This window comes from Myxine glutinosa, chromosome 4, assembly GCF_964187855.1.
Source record: "Myxine glutinosa chromosome 4, kmMyxGlut1.1, whole genome shotgun sequence".
NCBI classification, from domain to species: Eukaryota; Metazoa; Chordata; class Myxini; order Myxiniformes; family Myxinidae; genus Myxine; species Myxine glutinosa.
In genome coordinates, this window is record NC_136264.1 from 51,370,947 (window position 1) to 51,387,807 (window position 16,861).

General features: G+C 43.1%; 1 protein-coding gene across 1 annotated transcript in view; it reads left to right on the top strand.

Moving 5' to 3' along the window:
• LOC137424631 (SEC24 homolog C, COPII component) overlaps positions 1–9,478 on the top strand; it is a 102,946-nt gene extending 93,468 nt beyond the window's left edge. The window contains 2 exon segments of the mRNA XM_068112291.2: positions 7,145–7,234; positions 7,637–9,478. Coding sequence (XP_067968392.2) covers positions 7,145–7,234; positions 7,637–7,777 — 231 coding nt within the window. The 3' untranslated portion in view covers positions 7,778–9,478.
• The last annotated feature ends 7,383 nt before the right edge of the window (positions 9,479–16,861 follow it).

Below are 16,861 nucleotides of genomic sequence, written 5' to 3' on the forward strand. Positions count from 1 at the left end.
TATGATGATGATGATGATGATGTCGCTGTCGCTCGGTTTGTCAGGTCATGGGCACAAAAGAAACCCCCTCCCACTGCTCAAGGGTGGGGATACAACTTGACAATTTTTGCCTCTACACGTGGAATAGTGAGTGGTTTCTGCCGACCTGATCAATCACTGACTTCTGTCGGAGGGAGGAAGTAATGAGGGTGGGGAAATGATGCCAATTCTGGAAAAGAAATCCTGAAAGTTCGGGTGTTATTGTACACCGCTCCTTTCCTATGCCATCTCCAGGCATTGCAAATCGTCATTGCCGGGCACCAAAGGGGGCTCGGCAGTGACGCACGCTAAAAGAGAGTACTCAGTTTTCACTCTGGTTTCTTGTTTGTTTGTTTTCTTGGTTGTCCGGACGATATCTCAGCCATCCTTTGAGCTAGGAAGCTGAAATTTCGGCACAGTAGTGAGCAAGTCCTTTGTCAAATACGGTATTTTTTGTTTTTTGAATAATCAATTAATTGAGGAGTTATTTAATTATTAGCGTTTAATTAAGTACTTATTTAATTAATTAAATTTCATTTCTCTTCTGACCATTATTAACTCAGGCACCTTTTGAGTTAGGAAGCTGATATTTGGACATGCCAATGACCAGGTGATTTGGCTGCAAAGGATATTTTTGATTTATTAATTAATCAATTAATCGATTAATTATTTAATTATTCGATTAATGACAAAAAAAATTTTTTTTTTAAAGTTACAGATTCTGATGAAATAGTGGTAGTTTATGTGTTCTCTGACCAAATTGATTAATAATTTAATTTTTTTATGATTATTATTTATTTATTTTCATTATTAATCATTTATTTATTTTCTTTCTCATTTGGCCAATATCTCAGGCACGTTTTGAGCTGGGAAGCTAATATTTGGACATGAGTGACCAAGTGATGTGGCTATCAAGGATATTTTTGATTTATTGATTAATCATTTCATCTATTAATTATTTATTGATTAATCGATTAATTATTTATTGAGTAATCAATTAATTATTTAATTTTTTATAAATGACTTATTTAATTAAATTTCTAAAAGATACATCTTCGGATGAAGCACTAGTGGTTTAGTTATGCGATTGGCCAATTGATTATGAAAATATTTTGTGATAATCTTTTATTGATTTTAATTATACAATTAATCAATCAATTAGTGTACACCCCTCCCTCCCAATGCAGCCTTAATGAGCTGCACTGCGGTATTGCCGGGCGCCGGAGGCGCCCCGGCAATGCCGCGCTGCAGCATATTTAATTATTTGGCATGGGGCGGTGTACTTTGAATGTATGTGTACTTGTTGTAGCTTTGTTTTATTGTAGCTTTGTTTTATTTGTTAAAAATTTAATTTATTTAATTATCAATCAATTATTTATCAAGATAATTTAATTGTCAGAATCAAGATAATTTAATGAAAATATAATTTTTTTTTTTTTTTTTTTTTTAAAGTATCAATATTATTGTAGCTTTGTTGGTACCTTAAAAAGTATCACTTTTGTCCAGGCTACAACCTGTAGTAATGCTACTTGCCAGTGAAAAGTGTCATACACACCAGTCCTGTTTTGTCGATTAAAAACATGCGTACATTTCTGCTTTTTTTCTCCGATGCGTTGGTACTTGCAATTTTTACCTGTAGACATGGCATAGTGCAAGTTATTCGATTATGCGATATTTCGCTCCAGGAAGGAGGATATTTCGCTCCCGGAATGAGAAGAGTATCAATAGTTTTGTAAATTGTGCGTTTCATACAAAATCTTTGGCAGAAAGATACATTAAGTAAACTAGAAAGGCAGTATAATACGTCATCCATTCTGACTATTGTAAGTTGTATTATGTTTTGCGTGTCATCAACAACAACAACAACATGCATTTTAAGGCCATTTTCCCTGCGAGAGCGGGGGTTAGCCTTGCGGTCCCCATGACAATCTTCTCCATTTTGCCCTATTTTCTGCATCTCTCCTTGTTACCCCCTTGCCCGCATTTTTTCTTCCACCATCTTTAGCCAAGTCTTTCTTGGTCTTCCCCGTCCTCTACTTCCTTCTCCATTCATTTCCATCACTCTTCTCAACCAGTCACTTTCATCCTTCCTCAACACATGACCAAACCATCTCAACCTGTTCCTCTTCACAGCATCAATCACAGGCTCTATTCCCATCATCTTTCGCAATTCATCATTTGTCTTCCTCTCTCTCGACGATACTCCGCACATCCACCGAACCATTCGCATTTCCACTTTTTCCAGCCTTCGTTGCTGCTCCACGTTCATTACCCATGTCTCGCTCCCATAAATCATAGCACTTCTCACACATGCAGCATACACCTTTCCCTTCAGCTTCAACGACACTCCCCTCCTCATCAGCACGCCACTCAGTTCCCGAAACTTCTTCCTTGCACATCTCACTCGAGCAACCGTTGCCGAGTCTGATCCACCTTCTCCATTCAGCATGTCTCCGAGGCAGGTCGCAAAATGTTTTCACACCTTCCAGCTTCACGCCGTCTCCAAGATCCATCTCAACATTTCCTCCATCTGCAGCTCCCTCTGTGCACACCTTACATTTGAATGTAGCTGCCACACTGGTTAATGACCCTCTCAGACCACTACATTTTTGATGAACCCACTCAGCGCATATTGTACATTGAATGGAGTTCACTCCGACACCCTTCCTGCACACAGCACATGGCCACTTCCCAGTTCTTTCCACCTCACCACATGCTTTACCACTCGCCATCACCTTCGTCTTTCCGATATTCACCTTCAGACTTTTTGTCTCCATACATTCCTTCCACTTGTTCATCTTCTCCTTCAGTCCATCCATGCTCTCCCCAATCAACACCAGATCATCTGCATACAACAACTCCCACGGTAAACCCTCCTTTACGTTCTGAGCCAGCACCTCCATCACAGCTACAAATAGTAGTGGACTTAGTACCGACCCCTGATGCATTCCCACCTTCACCTCAAACTCACCACTGTTCCCGTCCTTCGTCCTTACAGCTGTGCGCGCTCTTTTGTACATTGCCATCACCACTCTGATCAACCATTCCTCCACTCCTAACTTCCTCAATGCCCATGTCAATACTTCGCATGGAACCCTATCGAATGCTTTCTCCAGATCAACAAACCCAATAAACAACTTCTTCCTCTTCTCCATGTACTTCTCCTGCAACTGCCTCACAATAAAGAGCGCGTCTGTCGTTCCTCTTCCTGGCATGAATCCAAACTGCATTTCGTCGATCTTCACCTTCTTCCTTATCCTCCTCTCCAACACCCTTTCCAATACCTTCATTCCATGTTCCAATACCTTTATCGCTCGGTACGAGCCACACTCCAGAGGGTCACCTTTCCCCTTGTATTGAGGGACGAGGGTACTCAGTTCCCAATCCACTGGAATGCGGCCTTCTTTCACCACCAGATTACAGATCTCTATCATTCTCTTCACACCCCAACTTCCTGCTGCCTTCAACATATCTCCCACAACTCCCGTCGGCCCTCCCGCTTTTCTACTCTTCATTGCTTTTATCGCTTCCTCAACTTCCTTCTCAGTTATCTTCTCTGCCGGTCCTAAAACTGGGTTACTCTCTATGTTGCCATCCCATTCATTCTCTGTATTCAACAGCATTTCCATATATCTTTTCCATCTTCCTTTAATTGCATCTGGGTCCACAACGATTTGTCCCACTTCATCCTTCAAGCAACTCACCCCCATCACATCACACCTCTCTTTCGCTATCTGCTTTGCAATCCTGAATACCGCTCTCTGACCCTCGTCCGAATCCAAGCGTTCTGCGAACATTTTCCTACATGCCTCCTGCGCCTTTGTTACCTCTTTCTTTGCAGCCTTCTTGGCTGCCTTATAACTTTCATGCTCTGCCTTTTCTGCCCCCATACCCTTCGCCTTCTGCCACTCCTTGAACTTCTTCCTCTTCTCGTCAATCTTCTTTCCAACTTCATCATCCCACCACCATGTTTCCGAGTGCCTCGGTGGTCCTTTTGTCCATCCACATACCTCACCAACGGCTCCAAACAGACTATCTTTCATTGACATCCAATCACTTTCAAGCTCAACCACATCATCCTCTACCCTACTCAGCCTCTCTTTTAATGCCTCCCTTACTGTCACCTCTTTCAACCTCCACACCTTCATTCTCGGTTGGTACTTCACCCGCCGAGCTCTCCTCGCACCTGTCACCCTTATGTCGCAGACAACCAAGTGGTGCTGTGAAACAGCCTCCTCCCCCGGGATCACCTTTGTGTCCCGGAGGTGCCCCCTATCTCGCCTACGCACCATCAGGTTGTCAACGGTTGTCGTCGACCCACCTGACGTGTATGTAACAAGCTTATTATCCTCTTTCTGGAACTGAGTATTACAAATCAACAAATCAGCTCCATCAGCAAACTCCAAAATCCTTTCATCTTCTCCATTTCTCACACCATATCTGTAACCCCCATGAACTCCCTCAAAACCGTCCATACTCCTACCCACATGTCCATTTAGGTCTCCTCCTGCCACAACAACTTCCTCATATTTCACGTTTTCCATCAGCTTCTCTATCGCACACCAGAACCTGACCTCTTCATCGCTCCGACCAACCTGCGGAGCATATCCCGAGATGACGTTCACCAAGAGCTTTCCATTCATCATTTTCACCATCATCAACCTATCACTCACTCTAGTCACACTCACCACACTGTCTACAAACTCCTCAGAAAACAGGACACCAACACCATTCACGCCTTCCGGGCACCTTTGCCACACAAACTTGTATTTCTGTCCCTGCCTACCCTTCACCATTCTCACACCACTTCCCTTCCATCTCGTCTCTTGCACACAACATATGTCCACTCTTCTTCTGACCAACACTTCCACCACTTCTCCTGATCTCCCTGTCATTGTCCCTACATTCCATGTCCCAAACCTCAGAAACCGATCTCCACTTCGGCTGTACGCTGCCCATATGTAGTTGTAATTGTCATGGTTCTCTTTTTGAGGCAATGTTTTTATGGCCGGATGCCCTTCCTGACGCCAACCCTCTTAGTCACCTCTTACGACACGCAGGGATACGGTGTACCTATTCTAAACCAGGGTGCACACCGGGATCATCATCGTGTGATGATGATGCTTGTCATCACACAAATGTTTTGGAGTTTATCAATAGGCGAGATTCTCAATATCGATTATGCTATGAAACAAATTGGGATGTGCCCAGCCAAGCTGTAATGCCCACATGGACTCACCTGGCCAACTTTTGCAAAAAAACACATGCACGAGCCCCAAGGCCAGAGCCGTATAATTTTGTTTTTCACATGAGACTTTTACACAAAAAAAGCATTTGCCTTCAGCTCCATTTTCTTTCTTCCCCAAACTTTGACTTATGGGTGAGGGCATTTGCAGATTTTATCACAAGACCTGATACCTGCTGTAGTAATCTTTAAAATTGCAGATCTGGAGCAAAGCACACGGTGGTGATATGTATAATAGAGATGTTAGGAAGTTGGGTGTTGTAATGGTCAATTGGAGAATGGGGCTTGCAGGGTAGTTTATTTTTGAGTTGTTTATTCTGGTTTTGAATGTTGATCTAGCTAAAAGCTGTCACCCTTGTGTTTTGCTTGCACGATGATGCATCGACGTGTGCGCCGTCCATCTGATGGACGTTAAGCCGGAAAACCCTTTTGTCAACACTGGTCGTTGGTGGATGTTAAATATCCCACAGTATCTTTGTGAAGGGTGGGTGAGTTATCGCTGACACCCTGGCTAAATTCCATGTTCCTGCCTGGACTCCCATGCATTATTCTTTAAAATGTTGGAACCTTTCTGGCTGGATATTCAATAATAACATTAACAAGAGCTGACATGAAAACATTGACTCGTCTTGTTTCACTCGTTTGTAAAACAGCAGCACAATGTGCTAAATGTCCCTGTATGTAACACGGTCGTTCTTTAGCGTCTTATCTCCTCCACCGAAGTGCAAGTTGACAAAAATAAAATTTGCTTTGCGTTTACCCAGATAATGTGATGTGAGGCACAATTTTGATTTTACTCATCAACTCAAACCTTGTGCATCACTTCAATGTTTTTGTTGTTTAATTTTCCTTTCATGAGTGCAGTATGAGGATCTCAAGTAACCAGTTTAATCATGAGCATATCTACTGATTCTCCATTTTTAAAGCTAGCAGACACACCCGCCTCCATGTGGGACTGTGGGAGTGCTCTTCTCGACCCACCTTCGTTGGACAATGTGCTGTGGTGCAGTCTTGGAAATACACTTTATAATTTGTCATTTTTAAAATCACAACATATCAATCATTTTGGTTTATTGGGAACATGAAACACTGGACAAGGAAGGTTGTCCGAAGACTGCTATTTGTCAAGTTTACAATAAAACTTACAAATAGATATAGAAATTAGTCTTATACGCCATATCACAAGATAAAGAAAGATGAGTTGAAATACCAGCTACCATCAAAGGTGGCGCTATTTCTTCCACATTGATTTTGGAGTTTCCGTGATATTCCTGGTGTTGGTTTAGCGGTTAGGGTGCAGGCCTGGGATCCTAGGATCCTGGGTTCGAATCCCGGTCGATCGCTAAATTAACGCCAGGGGGGTTGACTCAGCCTGTCATCCTTCCGAGGTCGGCAAATTGAGTACCAGCTTGCTGGGATGAATGATCCCGGTGTGTACCCGGTTTAGAATAGGTACACCATATCCCTGCGCATCGTAAGAGGCGACTAAGGGTTGGCGTCAGGAAGGGCATCTGGCCATAAAAACATTGCCTCAAACAGGGAACCATGATTGTCATGGGGCCCGCAAGGCTAACCCCTGCTCTAGCGGGGAAAATGGCCTTAAAACGATCATTCATTCATTCATTCGTGACATCCATGTTTGCTCTGGGAATTATAGTAAGATTCACATTTTGTTTCTCTCTCATTTTGGGGCCTTTTTCAACATGACCATGGTCAAGGTTATGATATTTTGTTACTATTGTTCCTTCTTTATTTATCTTGAAGGTGATGTGCCTGTAATAGACATGCTGATGGTACGATCGATGTTCAGTGTGTTAAGTTGTATCTTAAAAAAAAAAAAAAATGTTCTTTTTTCCCGTCTCATCATCTTGCCTTACTTAGACCATGCTGCCAGTGTTGGATAATCCACTGTCCAAGAAGGTGCGAAACGTCATAGAGAAAGTACGAGCACAACGTCCTCGCTATATGAAGGTGGGCCTAGTCTGTCTGCTCTTAATTACTCAAACGGAGTTTGTGCACTTTCTCGGGTTAAACATGACTGCACAGTGACATTGCAATTGTACTAATAGTTGGGTAACATTCAAAAGTTAAAATGTTAGAGGTGTGTTAGAGTTGTAACATTTCGTCTTTAAACCACAAGAACAAGCAACTCGCACTGTTTCAGTCACAGCGGCCTTCATCATGACCATGACATCCACAGCATTAAGGTTAAACATGGTTAGGAGTAATACAATCCTGCAATTGATACCAAGACCCAGGCAACCACCTGAACCCATAAGTTTAAGTTATTAACTTTTCAAGGAAGCATAGAAATTTTAACAAGGGATGTTGGATGCTTTTTCAATTGCTTGCCTCCTTTCCTTTCTCTTTAAGCTAATGGTGGTAAAACAGAAAGAAAAGCTGGAGCCACTGTTCAAACATTTCTTGGTGGAAGACAAGAGCCTGAATGGAGGAAGCAGCTACGTCGACTTCTTGTGCCACATGCACAAAGAAATCCGGCAGCTCCTGAATTAAAAACTCGACCGGCACCTCAAGCCCACCTCGCGTACTTCAAGCCCCTCAAGTTTAGCCTCGGCTCTCGGTCGGGGCGGGGATGCGCAGCGAGCAACCCGCGTGTCTCGGCAAAAAAAACGCCACAGGAAGTGGCCAGGACACCTTGCCGTCGAATAAAATTCTTCAGCAAATAAGTGTTCCTTTTTTGTGGATTGCTCACTCTTCAATGCTGACAAGCCAATCTCTAGGCAGTAGCAAAAGAAACTGTTTCCTTTTTATTTTCTTTCTTTCGAGCACAAAGAATCGTGCAAGTCAAGGTTCTGGTTTGTCGTATCACAAAGTACCATTCAGGTTATTTTCACTTTATAAAAACACCTCTGTGGAATGCGAGTTGGTCGTCTGCAATTTTTGTTTGCACCCCTTTCTCTTTACCTTCCTTAAACAAAATACTCTTCCACACCATTACCCGACACTTCCTTCCCAAATGTAAAATAGTTTTAATTTGGACCACATTAAAAGCCACATTCCTAACGCACGTAAGTATGGAAGTATAATTTTTATTTTTTTTTTTGCAGCAGGTTTGTGCACAGACTGATCTTTTTACTGAGCGGCCAGTTTTAGTACATGTGTATGGACTTGTGGCAGCTTGTCCTTGATGCATATTGAGATCATGTGTTTCAATCGGCTCACAGTTACACAATGCCTTGCTTTGCAGAATGCTTGTTTTCTCATAGCCTGTCTGTTTCTTCATTGAGTAAATATGCATAACAAGAGACTCCAGTCTAGCAAAGTTATATGCTGCTTCAAGGGGCCGGATTAGCATCGATTTAAGAGCCTTCTAAAGCAGAAATGTTAAGGCTTTAACTTTGCATAAACTTACGCATATGCCAAGATCACCTTTGTCGAATCTCTTTGGATTAAAGCCTTTCTTTGCTAGTGTTAAAACTTTTAGGCCAGTATGATATGAGAATTATTTGCAGATACTCAGTACAATACAACTTGTGTATGCTGAATCTTCAGTGCATATGATGTTCAAGTCGGTGGATCGTTCTTTGTAAAACTACATGTGGACCATGTTCACATCATAGCATTGACAATGGGTCTTGCAGCAGGCTGCCTCAGAGCCTGATAATTAACAAAAGTTGTTTATAAATAGTTTGCTTCTGCCATCTCCATTAGAACACATTTAGTAGTTTTGTGCTGCACACCACATTGACAACATTATGGTCGAGGCAGCTGGGTGGTTTCCAAATGGGCAACAGACACTTTTTTTTTTTAAGTGGCCTGGACACACGGTGCAGCCGGATGCTTCGAGCAAGACTATCAAAACCACGTTTGGTTGCAAGCAGGCACTTTGTATCACCCCCACTGATCTAAAACATGCGAATAATGAGGATAACCGCCATAAACAAACACGAACTGTAATATAGGCTGTGTTGGTAACAGCCTCTCTAATTTAGGCTGAAATATTTCCTAGTCGATGTGGATAACTCATACTTGTGATGGTATTTGGTTCAATACCACTGTGCAACCTAGTCACTTCACTCTGTTGCGGTTTGGATATGTGAGGCCCTGGTGACGTTGTAAAACAGGTTGTGTGTGTCACTCATGAAGTACTGACTGTGACATGACACGATGGTGGGTCTGTGTCCTGCAGAAGCGCTGTACAATTTCTGCAGCTGTAAAGTGAATATTTTTAATGAAATAAATTTGATGCTTATGCTTGTGGTCTGCATCACTTTCTTATATCATTTTGGCATTATTATCTCTGCCACTGAAGGGTTTTTTATTTTTTATTTTATATTGAAGATAGAATATCTTGTTTTGTTTTTTTATCCAAGAACCTTACTGCCCAAATTGTTATTATTTTTTAATGTTCATAGTCCTCATCGAGGCCAGGCCTTAAATAAAAGAACTGCATTGATCGACTAGAACGGTACTTTTCGACGTCACGTCAAGTGATATGCCTCCGCCCACATTATTACTTCATTATAATACTTGTACCAAGTTTGATTTAAATCCATTCAGCTGTTCTCAAGCTATCACATTTTGACCTCACATGACCTTTGACCTTTGACATTGGGACCCCAAAAACTAATCGGTTAATCTTTACATCATTATACATATGTGTACCAAGTTTGCATTCGATCTCTTCAGCCGTTCTCAAGTTATAGACCTAATACAGACTTTGACCTCCACGTCTAATCAGTTAATCTTTACATCATTATATATATACCTATACCAAGTTTGAATTAGATCTCTTTAGCCGTTCTCAGGTTTTAGACCTAATACAGACTTTGACCTCTTGACCCTAAAATCTAATCAGTTAATCTTTACATCATTATACATACCTGTACCAAGTTTGAATGAGATCACTTCAGCTGTTCTCGAGTTAGACATATTAGACTTTGACCTTTGACCTATTGACCCCAAATCTAATCGGTTCATATTTACATCATTCTACATAATTTTACCAAATTTGGTCAGAATCCCATCACTGGTTCACAAGTTATCGTGGTAACAGGATTTTTACCTAACCTGACCTTTGGCCTTTGACCTTGTGAACCCAAAATCTAATCGGTTCAGCTTTACCTCATTGTACATACATGCACCAAGTTTGACTAAGATCCCTTCAGCCGTTCTCAAGTTATCGTGTTAACAAAAACCTATGACAGATGGACAGCTTGAAAACATAATGCCTCTGACCCTCCGCGACTTCGTCAACGGACGCATGAAGTGAACAAGGAGAGAATATAGTTTTTGAGGAAGTAAAAAATCTGCTTTTTGAAAAGGGGAAGATCATAAGTGTTTGGAAAGACATGAGAAGGTAAAGAGTTCCAGAGTTTGGCCATGGAGGGGAAGAAACAAACATCATAACGGCCCACACTTGAGTTGCCAATGGCCACACAATAATCATGTGATGTCGTGGCTTGTCGAGTATTCCATGGTCTTGCTAATGTGATGTCGTGACTTGTTGAGCATTCCGTGGTCTTGCTAATGGCGGAGGTACACAAGCAGCAAGTTCTTGGGAGCAGAAACCAAAGTAATATCTGCAGAAAAGAGAAACAGAGCCAACTTTGCGGCGTAATTCGAGCAAGTCGAGTTTTGAGGTCAGATTGGGAGAGTTGATAAGCCGGATTACTTTGGATTCAATTCTGTCCAGTAATTATGTGGAGCTAGAACCGCCTCACATGTGAGAGTAGTACTCTATACATCGACGAACCAATCCTTTACATAGTTGAAGCAACTGTTGGGAGGAGAAGAATCTTCGACATCTGAACAGGACTCCTAGTTTATTCAAGGCAGACTTAGCTATCTTACTATAATTCACCAAATGTCTGTCCGTCTGTCCGTTCCCAGGTACCGCAAAAACGGCTGAACCGATCGCAACGAAATTTTGGGTGGGTAATCCTGGGACCCCTGGAGTAAAATAGGCTATATTGTTTTTACAATTTTCCAGTTTTTCCAAACACGATGGAATAATATTTACCGATATGAACAGTGATGTGGCTTTTATTGAAATTCTACGAATACTGTTTAGATTTTGATGATTTGCGTGTGATATGATTTAACGAATGTTTATATAAATCGTTTAAAATAAAAAAAAGCCTTCAATTTCCGAAATTTTGCCTTTTCATTTGGGCCTCCCAATTGAAGCCCCGCCCATAGGGCGGGTACTGTTGCTAGTTTGTGTAATGTGTGGATTGCATGATAAATTTGATGTTGGGGTAATACCTAGTAGGTTTATTGTATCACATGGTGTAATTGTGGAGCTTTCAAAAGAGATTAGAGAGTTAGGAGTTTTGGAGAGAGATTGGAAGAAATTGAGTTTTAGAAGTATTAAACTTAACCTGATTACATTTGCCCCACTGGGAAATCTTGTCCAATTGCGAATTTAAAGTGGGTGTCTGGAGGTTATGTTTTGTTTATGTATGTTTATGTTTTGTGTATAGTTATGGTGTAAAGTGGTTATGGTGTATGGAGTGGGTGTATGGAGGAGGTTATGTTCTGTGTGTGGATGGATTCGGACGAATTTTGGTGTAGATTGGGCATGTGATGAGGCCGAAATGATGATATTTTGGTGAAGACCTGGAGTCGAAAGTTTTTGAAGCGATTCTTCACCATTGATAGATGGGGCAAAAAACGATATCTCAAAATGTTATGGACGGATTCAGACAAAACTTGGTTCACGAGTTGGTTGGGTGAGAAGAACAAGCCGATTAGATTTTAGTTCAGTCCGAATACAGATCCGGCCTATCGGTGGGATACAAAATGTAAACTCTTCAGCCTGGTGGAGGTATGTGCTCTACCAAGTGCTGTTCTAGCTTATGTAAGTGATGCTGTTTCCCTCTAGATGTGTAGAAGTTGTAACCATAACTCGGATTTTTTTTTCCAAGTGTCTTTTTAACCAGCTTGCCTTGAGCAGTGCTTTATTGAATATCGAATGAATCCAGAGCCTGAAAGAGTTGTCAACTTTCCATGGCTTCCTGAGTAGTTGATGCCATCATGTTTAAGAGATGTGTTCCTGAATGGCAAAAATGCTTTAAAAAACCCGGTGTTAATTGATGATTCATAAGATTGGAAAAGATGCTTTTGAATAACCATCCCTCTGTTCTTTTCAGATTTGTACTGGCAGCTACCTCATTTTGGTGGAAGTGATTCCTGAGCTTATTGAGACTTGACCAAAATATATCCATGCATTTGTGTGAAAGGTTTGTGCTCCTTTGTACAGTGACATGATGGGTGTCTTTGCTCAAGCAAGATTATTAGCAGTTGTCACAGACGTTATTAATTATACTGCTGCCTAACAACATATTTGTCGAGTCCAACAAAAAATACTTTTGGAAATGCAAATTTTCTTTCAAAAATTTTAACCATATCCACCTTAAGTATGAATTGGCTGCCATTTGGGAACTAAATGATCCCTGCTCTAGTAATTTATACAGCATCTCTAACTGTGGATGAGAACAAATAACATGGGTACCATATCTCTGCAGTAGGTATTCGTCCACTGAACTCCAATGTTCACGCTATCGATGGACTTCCAGTGTCACAAACCTCATCAGCACTTGCCTTGTTTCTCGGTGCAACACAGTTCTACCTCAAGTTTGTAGAAAACTATGCTGATGTGGCTGAACCACTGCGTGTGCGTAAATACATCCCATTGGAATGGTCCAACGAACAAACGCAAGCCTTTCAGAGTTTGAAAAGAAAGATTACAAGTGCCCCGATCCTTCCGCACTTTGACCCCAACACACCGATTGTCATCTCTGACACTTCAGGAATTGCCTTGGGTGCTGTACTTTCTTAAGTGTCAAATGGAGTGGACTGATGTCCAGCATGTGACAGGTTCCAAAAATCAAGTTGCTGATATGCTCAGTAAACTTCTTGAAGACAGTAATTGGATGTACTGACAACTACTGAGGACTCAAATATCATGGAGATACATTTAAAAATTTTTGTGACAGCAGCCGAGTTGCAGAAAGCTTCAACAGGGGACCCTACTCTGAAGAAAGTCTGCCATTTCATCCAATGAAAGCCTGAATCATACATCAGACTCTAGGATAAACTTTCTGCATTCATCGGCTGTTGCATGTCCTGAGGGTCATCTGCTGTCGTTCTCGATACTCTTCAGAGGAACGTTTTGAACATGGCTCACAAAGGTCACCGAGGCATCATGTGACAAATTGACGTAGAGATTTGGTGTGGTGGCCAGGTGTTGACCGATGTATTGAAGAGCACCATCAGGGACTGTGAAGCATGTGCAGTGAGAAATCTTCGACACCAATGCAAGTTAAACCGTGTGATCAAGGAAGATCTCGCCGCTCATTTAACAGACGGAAAGACATTCACAGATGCAGTTCACACCATTCTCCAGACTTACCGCTCAACACCACACGCTCTAACACAGCGTGCCCCAGCTGGAATAATGATAGGCCGCAAACTTCGATATCTGTTGGAAGCTCTGAAACCAATCCAGACATCAACAGCTGACACATGATTAGGAAATGCTTTTCAAGAAAAGCAGCAACGGGTAAAAAAAAAAGAAGAGAATGCAGACTGACGTTGCAGATGCAGACATTCTACCTTGGACCAAGGTGAATTGGTCCGAACTAATCGACCAATTTGTAAGCACAAATTGGCATCATCTCTATCACAGCCACAATGTTCGCAAAGCCGGTCCAAATACTTTTGTGCTCAAAAAGGGTTCTCTTTGGAATTCTCGACGATGTGTTAGGTCCTGCCAGGCACGTCAACCCCATTTGAATTCGGATGAAAACTTTGACAATGTTAATCTTCCGGATATTCCTACTCCTCATCCGGTTCTAACCAGAGCAACCACCTCAATGTTCGATACACAATCAATGTCCTCCAGGATACCTATCTGACTTTGTAACAAACCGAGTGATATTAAGTCGATTTGATGGGATCCTGGACAGGTTCAAACACCAATTCATGGGCATCGTTGATCATATTTTGGTTTATTGGTTGCAAAGCTCAATAGTCACCGAGACCCTTATTACAAAGACTAATGTTTAACCTTTGGGAAAGAGGGGGAAATATTATGTCGGTGGGGTAGCGATGACTTTGGACCAGGTAGATTTGTGTAGGTAGCATGCTCCGACTGTCGTGGAGAAGAAGAACCACCACCATGTAATAAGTGGAGGACCTGATTATCCCGAATGTCGGATGAAGTTGTATTTTTGTCCCCATCACGAGGGGGCGGAGCATGTTATTTAGCTTAGGGAATAAGGATAAATTATCTCTTATACGTCGTTCCCTATGTGATTTATCCTTTATCTCCCAGCCTTCTCCCAATTATCAGCAAAGTCATGGAATCCATCATTGCTTCAGATATGAAATCTTTCCTCTTCTCCAATGGCTTGATCTCTGATCATCAATTTGGTTTCAGACCTGGTCACTCTACTCTGGACATGCTGCTTCTGCTTTCTCAACAATGGATGGAGGTCCTCAACGCCAAACAGGAAATTAGAACTGTCTCCCTTGACATTTCACGTGCCTTCGATACGGTCTGGCACCCTGCTCTGCTCACCAAACTCTCCTCCTTTGGTATCCATGGAAATCTCCACGCATGGCTGGCGGACTTCCTCTCTGGTCGTAGTCAACGTGTGGCCCTGAATGGGTTTCTCTCATCTCCTCTTCCTGTTCAGGCTGGAGTTCCCCAAGGTAGTGTTCTGGGCCCTGTGCTTTTTCTGGTCTTCATCAATGATCTCTCTGACTCTCTTGAAAATCCTCTCTATCTCTTTGCTGACGACTGTACTCTCTGTCGCTCCATTCCTCATCCCTCAGATCGGCAGTCTGCAGCCTCCTCACTCTCTGCAGACCTGGACAAAATCACAGACTGGGCAAACAAATGGAACATGTCTTTCAATCCTGATAAATCTCACACTCTTACGATGTCTCTCCGAAAAGACCGACTGGAAAACCCTCCCATCCACTTTCTGAATAATCCTCTCCAAGAAGTTCTGTCACTCAAGCTTTTGGGTCTCACTATTTGCCATGATCTTTCCTGGGAAAACCACATTTCAAATCTGGCCTCCAAAGCCAGTCGCCGACTGGGCATCCTCCGTCGTGCGAAGTCCTTCCTTGGCACACCTGAGCTCCTCACCACATACAAGGCTTTCATCCACAGCTCTATGGAATACTGCTCTCCCCTCTGGTCTGGTGCTCCTGCCTCACACCTAGCCCGTCTTCACGCTGTTGAAACCAAAGCGTTCAGAATCATTGGAATCTCCCGCGATGAAGCTAACTCCAAGGGCCTTTCACTCACTCACCGCAGGCAGGTTGGTGGTCTTTCCGTCTTCTACCGACTCCTCTCTGGCCTTGCCCCCCCAGCCCTCTCTGGGCTGTCCCCCAAATATTCCTACAGGTCGCACAAGATCTGCCTGCAACCCTCTTATGGTTAAACTGCCAAAATCAAGACTTTCTGCTCACCTTCACTCCTTCATTCCTCTTTTCTCCTGCCTCTGGAACAAACTCCCTCACTCTCTTAAATCCCACTGCACCCTCCAGGTCTTTAAAACAGCTGTTCACCACCATCTCTTATCCTCCCCCATCCAAAACCTTGATCTTTTCTACCCCCGCTAATTTCGGTCCCCTTGTTTTATACCTCTCCCCCCCGCCCTCCCCCTCCCACACTTCTCCCTGCTCTCAAATGTTGTGGTTGTGTGCTTCCCCTGCTCTCCCCATCTTGTCTTCCGCTCCCTCTTTTTGTGTGTTTTGTTTGTCTGGTTGATTTGTTTGTGTGATAAATGTTAGCTCTTTCACGAGCCTCGATTCAGTATACAAAAAAAAAAAAAAAAATCTCTTTTGGCATCGCACCATAGACAGTAGCGCCGGAAATGCCCATTAACGACACTTAACGACAACGACATAAAACCAACCGGAAGCCAGTTCTGAGCACTGCTGATGGACACCACCAGCTACACCACCACGAAGGTTGAGTAGGCTGAGAGCCACGCTGAGAAGGACAGTGGTTGGGCGGGAGTTGACCAACGGGAAGGCCGGGGTAGGAAGGGACTCGCTGATTGGTGAAGGAAGGTCAAGGAGGAAGCAGCGCGCTGATTGGCAAGGTATGACCGATGACGTCAGAAGCGGACTGCGTGTGGATTGGTGGAGAGCTGAACATGCAGCGGTGGCCTGCGGGCATTGGAGGAGAAAGCACGGATGGCGTCACGACTCGACGAATAAAAGAAGACTCGGACCGACATTTTCTCTCTTCCTCTTGCCCCTCGCGCTCTTCCTCTTGCCCCTCACCCCTTCCTCTTGCCCTCACCCCTTCCTCTTGCCCTCATCTCTCGCTTCTTGGTTTTATTATTGGCTCTTTGCTCTGACGGTGGTCTTTTGTTCATGGGGAAGGCTTCATCGAGGCCAGGAGTTTGACGCGCCAGGATGACGGACAGGCGTGGCTGGAAGAGCGAGTCGCACGCCTGCTCGTTCGCTTCGCGCACCAGGCCTGGAGTGAGTAGACCGTGCAGTGAGGCCTGGCTTTGTGCGCGTGCACCCAAAGACGTGCAGGTTTTCTCGCCAACGGCCGGAGACGATTCCTGAGGAGAAATACCCCAGCCGAAGGAGTTAAGTCCT